Here is an 11,051-nt window from a genome sequence, read left to right as displayed (position 1 = left end):
ATATATATATATATATATATATATATATGTGTGTGTGTGTGTGTGTGTGTGTGTGTAATAATTAATATATGTATGTGTGTATATAGGCCTATATATACACACACATATGTTTATGATTTTGGTGCTTTTTCTTATTTTTACTTGATTTTTTGTATTCCTGTTTTAATTTTGATTTCATTTTGACTTTATAATTCTGTACCTTTAGTTTATTTTTTTCAAAATTTAAGCATATAGTTAAAATATTTAGAAGTTAAGCTATTGGCTTTATTTACATTCCTGGTTTAATTTGTTGTGCTTTTCTTTATATGATTCGTTTTTGTATTTTAGTTGCTATTGTTGTCTGACTGCACCACACGAGTTGTGTGTGCCACCGTTCTTAAAAGGTGAAGTGTCAATTAAATAAATAAAAAAAATGATGGTTTTTGTTTTTTAGTCTGACCTTGCGCATATTCAAGAGCATTATGTAGACCTCAAAGAAAAGAAGTTCTACCCTGGACTCTGCAAGTACATGTCAGAAGGTCCGGTTTTCCCAATGGTCTGGGAAGGTCAGGATGTCGTTCGTCAAGGCCGAATACTTCTGGGGGAAACTGATCCAGTAAGTGTCCAGCTTTGCATGAGCGCATATTAGTTTTACTACTGTATTCCACATTTCTAAAGCAAGTTCCTTGATTGGTAAAATCTCTTAATTAAATTTTTTTTTTTTTAAATGGTCACTTCCCTGACTTTTTTATACCTTGTTTTGCGAACTCAAGATTATTTGGGGGGAGGGGAGGAATTAAAATAAAAGTTTGTATTCTTATCTAAGCAACTATTTGAAGAAAAGCTTTTATTTCTTTTTCGGAAATTTCCATTTTTAATTGGCCAGAAATGTGTATTTTTATTCAGAATCATTCGTGGGTGGCGGGTTCACTAAACAAGATATAAAAAATGTCTCGCCTTCTTGAAGAAGTGTCTTAATGGTAAAATTAATGGGTATTGCTTAGCTTGGCCTCCTAACTTCGTAGGTAGAGCACCTGAACTGTAAATTAGAGCATTTTGGGTGGTTCAAATCCAGATTTTATTTTACAACTGTATTTCATATTAAGAGAAAAAAAACCTTGGTCTTTTTCAGTTGAAGTCAAAACCAGGAACCATCCGTGGAGACTTCTGTATATGCATCGGACGCAACATCTGCCATGGTTCGGACAGCGTGGATAGTGCAAAGAAGGAGATCAGCCATTGGTTCAAGAAAACCGAACTCGTTGATTGGGGCCCAACCGAAAATACCTGGATCTACGAATAGATATTTCTGTCGAATCTGTCTTGAGAATTTAAAGATGGCATGGTTGTGTGAATCAATCTATGGACACCATTTGTCCATATATGGGCATGATATTACATTATATTGGCATATGACAATGCCCTTGTAATTATGGAATTTGTTACAATAATGCTAAAGAATTACAATAAATTAATCATGAGTAAAGATTGAAAACTCAGCTCCTTGTTTTTTGTTTTTTTTCACTTTCTATTATGATTTTTTGGAATGTGCATAAAGGCTGTATATGCTGTACCAGCCTATAGTGGGTTTTGCCACTCTAAAACTTTAAATGACGCATACTACCACATAAGTTACTAATAAAAGTCCGATTAATTTTTTTCAATAAATTACTGTTTTAAAACAGAAATCTTGCTGGTAGGAATCAAAGACAGTATCAATGGTGAATTTGTGATTAAATGCCAAAACTTCCCGACCAGTTTACCGATATTGAAAAAGATGATGTAAAGATTGACTAATTGATGGTCATTAATTAATTGGCAACGACAATGTTAAAGATAACTTATTGAAATAATTAACAGACTCCATAACAACGTCAACCCCATGTACAGTACACTACTTTCTTTGCATAAAACTTTGAATTGGCTAGTAAGAATTTTTGTAGTAAGCCTACTGTGAAAAATATCTAATTCTGGGCATACACCGCATGCGAAGAATGCATCTCCGTTAGCGCATGACACTGTCACAGCCACAGTCAAAAATGGTTCGTTTTTAAAAATGATCCGTTGCATGTCTTGTCACATTGCCTTCAGTGACAGGAAGCGGTGGTGCCAGAAATTTGCCGACTAGAGCCTCGGTCGACAGCCCGGAATAAAAAATTCCTAGTAGGTTCAAGGGAGAGTTGTTATGGCTTAGTATGGTACAAAATGAGCACAATTAAGGATTGACAATCAAAATAACGTTATTTGGATAAGCAATATGCCCCCCCCCCCAGCAACAACCACTAATGAGACAACCCCAACCAACTGGCGAGTTAAAAACTCTTCTCCCTTAAATGAGGATTTCAGTGCTTAAACTGAATGTTTCCAAACATTCTGGTATTCAGTCAACCAAGGCAAGTTCCACTACTTTAGTACAAGAAAAAATACACAACATAAAATATATTTTGTATCCCCTTTATTGAAAGAGCCAAACTATGTTACCTTAAACCTATTTTCCACTAGGCAAATTTATTTGCGCCAATCAACAGCATCGGTTCGCTTCCTGATTGGTTGCGCATTTTTTTCACTAGCAAAAGAAAAATAGAAATGTGAATGCGCATGAAACAATTGCTTTCCATTCGCACAAATCAATTCCAAGTAGAAAACGGGCTTTAGCACGAAATTTAATTTCTTAGGTTTTTTTGGTTTTTTTTCAATTCCTTGAGTTTGTCCATGTAGCTTTTGTATTTTTGGCTTTCCTTTGCAATTTGCGCCTCCAGCGTGTCCGCCAGACCAACGTAAACATCAAAAGGGGTCTATAGCAAGGAAAGTTACTTGCAGTCAAAACACAGAAAGGTGCACACATTTTCTGGGAATCACGGGTAAAGAAGAATGCATATTATGAGCCCATATCATTAAATTCAATAATAAAATTAATCATCTAAATGTGTAAGGAAATGTGATATTTTGCAGTGCAACCCTAATGGGAAAAGTTAAAACATCAATCAGTTCTTCGAATAGACCACTAAGCATATATATAATGGATTTATCCTTCCTATAACTGGTTAGAAAAAACACACCATAAAATTCCAGTTGATACATAATATAAAATATTGGAAGGTATTTTCTCCACGGAGTTGCTATATTATTTTATATCAAATTCTCTGTCATAAAATATGTTTCTTTATAAGAGACTTCAAAATTTGAGGGAAAAAATACAAGAGGTACTATTATCCATCATTTTGTTATATAAATATCTTCAAATATTTTTTAACAAAGTTTAACAACCAACTAAGTGGTCAACACTTTCACAAGTGTACAAGCAATACACTAGCAGAGAGAGAGTACACAAATTTGTGCACTTTTACATATGCATAAAAGTTTTGATTCAAAATAACATGCAATATGTAAAATAATGGTAAAATTATAATGTAACCATGGATATAACATTCATAGATGACTTCACAAAAAAATGGAAAATGGTTTTGTAGAATCAACATTGTTTGTATACTTTCAGATGAGAGAAATGAGGGTACCGAAAAAGAATACTGTTTGTACATTTGTAAAAACTGTAAACAACCCCTAAAGTTGAATTTATCAACATAAATTACCAAGCATATATTATTATTATTTACCTAATTTGCATAGATCTCCACATATGTGTATCTAACACAGCATCCAATATGGTCAAATGTAATGTCTAAAACAATACAGTGCATTACTTATATATCTATATCAAAAAATTCCCCTGATACCACCTCTAATAAAGTATAATATATCTAGTACTGTAACAGCAATGTAAAGAAATAAAGCACCTAATGAATAGACCTATTTGGCCCTATAAGCCATTTTGTATCAAGGTTTTTATTTGTTTTTAATCTTTTAATATAAAATTGTTTAACAAATCTGCTCAATCAAACAAAACTGATTATTTTGAGAAATTAATGTTCTATGACCAAGTCTATTTACAAGGCTTGACGGAGTGGAGTTCATTCTGTTATGAGAAAAATTGTGAAGGTTTTTTTCCTGGATCGAACCCAGAACTTTGAGTTTGGAAGACGAGCATCTTAACTACAAAAAAACCACAATAATAATGATAGAAAAGGAAAAAAAAACTCACAAAATATGGAATGGGAGAAAAAGTATGCTAAATATGGTTAGAACCATGCAGCATTTCTAATTGCACTAAAACCAATTACACTTGAAATGACCTTAAACCCTAAGAGCACCCTCTATACACATCTATATTAATTGGCAGCCATGTTTAGCTGGCATTTATTGTGTTGGTATAAGTGAAACTAGAGTACACAGACGCCACACAAACATTGGATGATGATGATGATTATTAATGCGATAATAATGATGATGATGGTGTTAATGATGATGGCAGTAATGATAATGATGACTGACTGTTGGATCTCTGTGACTAATATAAAATAAAAACTAATATTAATAATAAATATTTATTTATTTATTGTGCACAGAAAGTACACATTGTTACAATGGCAACAAAAAAACTGGTACGTTTGAGCAAAACCAAGAAAACACATAGAATACAAAGCTATAAGAATTCCATACAATTCAGCACAAAAGTAACATATGTAGTAACAAAATAACAATAATTTTAATAAGTATATAATAAAAATAATCATAGTTACAACAACAATAAATTAACAGAAATAACAAAAACAGCAAATATATGTGGCAAAGACAAGCCAAACCAGTCACTCGTCGCAAAAACCGATTTTGAGTTATTAATACAGTGTTAGAGAGTAAAATAATAGCTATAAAATGGTAAAAAAATCATTCAAATCGGACATTTCCTTATGAAGTTACAAGCCTTTAAACACACAGCTGTTTAAAGAGCAATATATGAGAAATCAGCCTTCAAAGTTTATGATTTCAGGCATTTCTCATGCAGAAACTATCTTTAAATCCTTAAAAAGTGTTGTTTTAACATTGAAAATGGGGAAAATATCAGCATAGGATTGTGTGTATATATATATAGGTTAGTTTAGTGCAATAAAACAGATTTTTTTAAATTTGACATTTTAGCATGTTTTGGCCATTTTCTCTGAAACACGATTTGCGACGAGTGACTGGTTTGGCTTGTCTTTGCCACATATAACAATGACAACAATAGTAATATATTTTTATAACAAACAAGTTCTTGTAATTTCAAAAGCTCTGATGAGGGCAGTGAAGTGTGTTGGCCCTAATGGCTGCCCATACAAAAAAGATCTATTAATCAATTAAACAATCAATCAAACAATCAGCCGAGTATTCCTAGACCTCCTTCAAACTGACATAACTATGGCTCGTTGGTCTAGTGGCATGAATGTAGCTTAGGATGTGAGAGGTACCTGGTTCAAATCCTGAATGAGCCTGTATTTTTCTTTCTCTAAAAACGAAAAAAAAATCTATCAGTCAGCCGAGTAATCCTAGAGCTTCTTCAGAATTGCACAGTAACTATGGCTCGTTGGTCTACGGGCATGAGTGTAGTTCAGAGTATGACACATATTAACTATGGGTTGTTGGTCTAGAGGCATGAATGTAGGTTAGGGTGTGAGAGGAGCCAGTTCTATTTTTCTTTTTTCTCTAAAAAATGAAAAATTCAATCTGCCATGAAAAATTCAATCTGCCATAAAAAAAAAAAACAATGAAAAAAGGAGTCAATCAGAAAAAAAAACACAGTCACTCAGCCACGAAAAAAGCAGTCAATCAGCAAGAAACAACACAATAAGCAGGGTATTCCAGGAGCTTCTCATCAGAGCTAAAAACAATTTACCAAAAAGATGTTCATTTAGAAAAAAGCCATCACTTAAATATTACCAGACCAAAACTAAATGATCTAGGTAAAAAAAAATAATAATAAAAACCCCGCAATATGCCTAAAAGAATAGAAATGATATGCCTAATGATGTCATAACTTTGTTAATATCAAATTTTACTCTTCTTTCTTCAACTCTGTACTTTTCTCTTTGTGGCCACCTCCTCTATCCTCTTTCACCTCTCTTTGCTCAATTTCCTTCCTTGTTTTTAGCTGTTCCAGTTTCTGAACTGCCTCCTCATGTTTCAGTCCTTCAATTTGTTGATCACACTCCCCATCTTGTGAGTCTAAAGAGCCTTGTTTTGACAACTGTCCGTTTCTACTCTGCGCTTCAAGTTCTTCCAGTTTCTTAAGAAGTTTTGGGTCTCTCAGCTCTGGACAAAGTTCCAACAACACCATTTCAAACAAGACCTACAGGTAGAATTGAACAAATCTTGTTTAGATGCAAGATTGGTAAATAAATAATAAATTAATACAATTTAAACATGGCTTAAGTCTTGTTATGAGGACTAAGAAATGTACATGTGGCAAAGGCAAGCCAAACCAGTCACTCGTCAGAATTCGTGTTTCAGAGATAATGGCCAAAACATGCTGGAATATCAAATTTTTTGAAATCTATTTTATTACACTATACTAACCTTTATATATCTATACATCATCCTATGATGTTATTTTCCCCATTTTCAATGTTAAAAAAAAAAAAATTTTAACGATTTGGTGATGGTCTCTGCCGGAGAAATGCCCGAAATCATAAATCAAATATTGTTCTTTAAACAAATCTGTTTAAATGCTTGCAACTTCATAAGAAAATGTCCACTTTAAATGATTCTTTTACTATTTTATTGCTCTCATTTTACGGTTTAACGCTGTATTAATAACTAAATATCAATTTTTATGACCAGTGACTAGTTTTGCTTGGCGTTGCCACGTATGTCTTTAGTTATTTTGGCTTTCATTATATTACTTACGTAAAACAAATGCTTGTTTGTCAGTTCATCCTGAAAAGCTTCAAATATTTTAGCAAATCCAAGTCGACTATTTTGGCCTCCAACCGTGTTCTGAAGTATATCTATATAGAGAATATAAGTAAAAGATGATTATTTACGATACACTGTTACGGTTACTCTTCAGAAACCAAATGGCTGTCACCGTCAGGATCAATTGACAAAATCACTGACGGCATTGTTTACAGTGGTGGATTTAAAGGTGGGTGGGGTGGGGGGGTAGGCAGCCGGTCTGGAGGCTCCCTCTATACTTTTCAAAATTGTAAGATTAGAGAAAAAAGAAAATTACATTCAAAATTTGAGAATGCCATTTCCGGCTTTCCAGGTGACATAATTGTAAATTTCAGCCCCAACCATGGTGGGGTCCCAACCATGGTGGGGCTAAGGTGGTATAGACCCTCCATCTGTCAATGTCCCTTCCTGGGCCCCTTTATTTCAAATTCCTTCCTGGATCTCCTACTGCTGTACTTTCAGATCCAAGATTTACCACTATGCTACATAAATGTATTTCAATCATTTTATTTTTAACAATATACTTTAAAGGAGAATATAGAATATTGAGTATTAAATAAGAATCAGAAGAGAAAGGAAGAGAATGGGAAGAACTTACCTGGGATATTTTTTAGAAATCGTTCCTTTGCCTCTTGTTTGATTTGCTGATCCTCAGCTTTTGTCTTTGGATCAAGCATCTGAACGAACTTTCCTTCCGGCCACATGGCATTGCGAAAATAATGAACGTAGTAAATAATCATCGGCTCTGAGAACAGCCAGTCAACAGTGGACCTGATTTCTCTGTTTGAAAACGGACGAAACATTTAATTGATTTCAGGTTTATCTAAAGCCCTGACCTGAATATCACATTTTATTTGACGAAAACATGTGACACGCCTTAATAGGGTCATGATGACATCACATAATAACCAAATAGAGGCACATTATGACTATATATGGATCATATAACATTTTTTTGTCAAGTGGAGTGAAGAAAATTAAAAATTAAAATTCAATACTTGAAGTACATATTTCAGTTAATAGTTTTTAATAGTAAATATTTTCCCTCCTAAATTAAGCTTTGTCCAAATAATCAAATTTTCTCTGACAAGAAACTGTTGTATGCCCATATATAGTCATGATGTGCCTATATATGGTCATGATGTACCTATATATGGGCATGATGTGATGTTATAATGACCATATTTGGGCATGTCACATAAATTTGATAGTCTGGCTTTAGATACATAACAATGTTCCTAATATTCCTATCAGATGAAACAAAATATAATTGATGAACTTACCTATTTATTGTTCCACCAAACGTAGCTTGTACAAAAACAATAAGAGTTCGACGTAACCACTTAAACATTCCCCTCAACTCGAAGACCTCCTCTATCAAAGAATACATCGGTTTTGCAATGGAGTCCCGTACTTCAGCAGGGCTGCAAAAAACATTACATTATATTATTATAAAAATAATCTGATTAAATTTATTTGTATTAAATTAATGACTCTGCACTTAAAAATTGGGGAAAAAAATTGTTTTTAAGCACTGGAATTACCACTGGGCATTAAAAATTTCAAAAAAAAAAAAATTATGATCAAGTAGCTAAAAATCACCTTATTGCTCAAGTAGCTAAAAATCACCTTATTTTTTCTGATGTATCTCCCCTATTCCCCCCTATTCTTACCCCCCCCCCCCACACCATGTAAAGACTCCTAAATATGCCACTGGTTATGGACCATCAAGTTTCACAAATGATTAGACTTCTGCATCCCAGGCCTCATACAGAGATTGATTTAACAAGCATCAGGGTTACAAACAATTAATACAAACTCACCTTTCATCCTCAGTGTCTACATCATCAGTGGTTCTTTCAGGCTCTGGCGTGTTCTTGAAAATACCAGAAAATGAAAAACCAGCCTTCTTCTCCTTCCTATCAAGAAAATTATATGTAATTGCAAATGCAGTTTTATCATTATTAATATTCGACCAAATAAAATAAGTTGTGGGTAGGTGGAAAAAGTTTTTTTTTTTAATTAATTTTTTTTTTAAATACTCATCAGATGGAATAAAAATAACCCACAGAGGCCTAGAATGGCAATATCTTACATCAGACAACAACTTTAGACTAATATGTAGGGCATCTGGCAAAAAATAAAAATAAATTCACTCACATTTTTTTTTTATTTTTGAAGAAAAAAGCTAAAAAAAAACTTTTTTAAAGTCTTTTTTGTTTTTCCGCCCCTATTTTTTCCCAGTGAATTAGGGACGGGTGAAGGATGGCAAACAAACAATTTTTTTTTTTGGCCTTATTATAATGTGCAGACTTAAAGATGAAAAAGAAATGTTAACAGGTAAATTATAATTATTATAATTAATAATTAAAATAAAAATAAATATAAATAATAAATATAATAATTATTATTATTAAATAATAATATTAATAATTAATAATAATATTAATATTATTTAATTAAATTAATTATTTTTTTTTAATAAATTTATATTTAATCATGTTAGTTTGGGTTTGGTTTATAACCTTGCAAGATCCTTAAAGCCAGGCAATCACTGCACCCCCACAGTTGTGGGCCGACGCGATCCCTCGTAACTTTAGACATCTCATGGTCACTTTTCATCATTTGGTACGTGTAAAGCACATATAGGCAACTCTACTGTATCATGTCCTACGTATTATTTAACTGATGACTTTGCAAGCAAAATTCAAACATGTGAAAATAAAATAGTAAAAGGAATTAAAGAAAACATCTTACTCTTCAGACGCGTTTTGAATTGGTGTTGGAGAAGGAACAAGGAATCTATACACAGCTTCACTATGCTTTAAAGTGTCATCTTTAAGAATAGACTTCACAAAAAGAAAAAAAATAAAATTGGTAAATATCAACAAACACAAAAGTACAATAAGCATATGAATTACTAATTCATTTTGAAGGAAATAAACAAGCTGTTAAATATAATACATTTTGAAAAATAATACCTAAGAGAAATAACTATATGAATATTTATGAAAATCAAGATAATATATGCATCCATAAGAAAACAAATGTATATTCATAGCAAGTGTAATAAATAAGGAAATAAAAAATTTAATAAAATAATTAAATAATGTAATAAATCAATCAACCTATAAGTATTTATATAGCACCAATACCCAAGACAGAATACACAGTTGCAAAATGACTTGTTTTTTTCAAAGTATGATTATTTTATTACTCTTGAAAATCCATCATGACTCTCAACAATTCAAAATTCCTGAATTATGTAGAATTTTGAAATCGTTCCTGGTCCATTTTAAACCTCTCCTATCCCGCTTAAATAATTCAGGAATCGTCCGTGGAACCAGACAACATAACTTGAACCTTATGAACCACTTACAGTCAGGTAGTCTTGTAGTTGGGCTTTGCTTGTTTCTAAGAACTCCTTGTCAAGATTTTTGAAAGGTCGTCTGCTCATCTGCGGAAGTTCAAGTTTTGCCAGTAACTTGCTGCACTATATGAAATATGATAATAAAATTAATATAAAAAATAATAAAAATATTAATAATAAAGGAAATTTTGCTTAAAAGAGAACTAGCAAAATGATGTTTTGTTCTAGAGAGGATTTTTGATATGCCATTAATAATTAATCAACCTTAAAATCGTTCTTTGGCTATTTTTTAATGAAGTTATAGGCGATTACATACGATTTTACCATGACGTCACTGGCGAAAAAGTGAACGACTTACGGTCCCTGCGTACTCACATCTTTAATCCTTTTATGCAGGGTATGGAAGTCGTTGAGTCGTCTGGAGACCACCCAGCCATGTATGGGAATATTAGGGTCAATCGGATGTACCACTATCACATAGTACGGCAGATTCTTCTCACCATCCTCCATTTGCTGTGAAAAGAAGGAACATGTTTCAGTTGAGATTGTGTGGTTAAAAAAGTTTGCAAAACAAGGTATAAAAAAAGCCTCACCGGCATTCTTTGTAGGAAAAATTCAAAATTGAGTTTTTTGGTGTTTTTAAATTCTGCAATAGGCTTCTGTAAAACAGTGTTTATTTGATGAAAATTGGTTCAGTATTACCAAAGTTATGAATAATTATTTCATTAGATTTGTATTTTTAAAATAATTTTAATATACTTTTCAGTTAGATTTAGTGATTAATGTTTTATAGGAATGTTCTTCAATATATCATCTTTATAAAATGCAAAAACATGAAAATTTTAAAAATTCAGATTCTTAAATGTTTTAGAAATTG

At 32.5% G+C, this 11,051-nt stretch overlaps 2 protein-coding genes across 4 annotated transcripts in view; one reads left to right on the top strand and one right to left on the bottom strand.

Annotated features, from left to right (window-relative positions):
• LOC117111405 (nucleoside diphosphate kinase B-like) overlaps positions 1-1,450 on the top strand; it is a 4,214-nt gene extending 2,764 nt beyond the window's left edge. For both annotated transcript variants that reach the window (XM_033254315.1, XM_033254314.1), the window contains exons 2-3: positions 434-595; positions 1,112-1,450. In XM_033254315.1, the coding sequence (XP_033110206.1) occupies positions 434-595; positions 1,112-1,282 (333 nt within the window). In that variant the 3' untranslated portion in view covers positions 1,283-1,450. The remainder of the gene's footprint in view (positions 1-433; positions 596-1,111) is intronic.
• A 3,547-nt stretch (positions 1,451-4,997) lies between these two features.
• The window catches only part of LOC117111403 (sorting nexin-25-like), a gene marked incomplete at its 5' end in the record, with an annotated part of 23,612 nt that continues 17,558 nt past the window's right edge, over positions 4,998-11,051 (bottom strand). For both annotated transcript variants that reach the window (XM_033254311.1, XM_033254312.1), the window contains 4 exon segments: positions 4,998-6,199; positions 6,757-6,857; positions 7,403-7,584; positions 8,088-8,228. In XM_033254311.1, coding sequence (XP_033110202.1) covers positions 5,906-6,199; positions 6,757-6,857; positions 7,403-7,584; positions 8,088-8,228 — 718 coding nt within the window.

Source organism: Anneissia japonica, unplaced genomic scaffold (assembly GCF_011630105.1).
Source record: "Anneissia japonica isolate Jap-2015-1 unplaced genomic scaffold, ASM1163010v1 scaffold287807_len121958_cov172, whole genome shotgun sequence".
In the NCBI taxonomy this organism is placed as follows: Eukaryota; Metazoa; Echinodermata; class Crinoidea; order Comatulida; family Comatulidae; genus Anneissia; species Anneissia japonica.
Note: the sequence above shows the minus strand (reverse complement) of the source record. Positions and strands in the feature narration are given on the sequence as shown.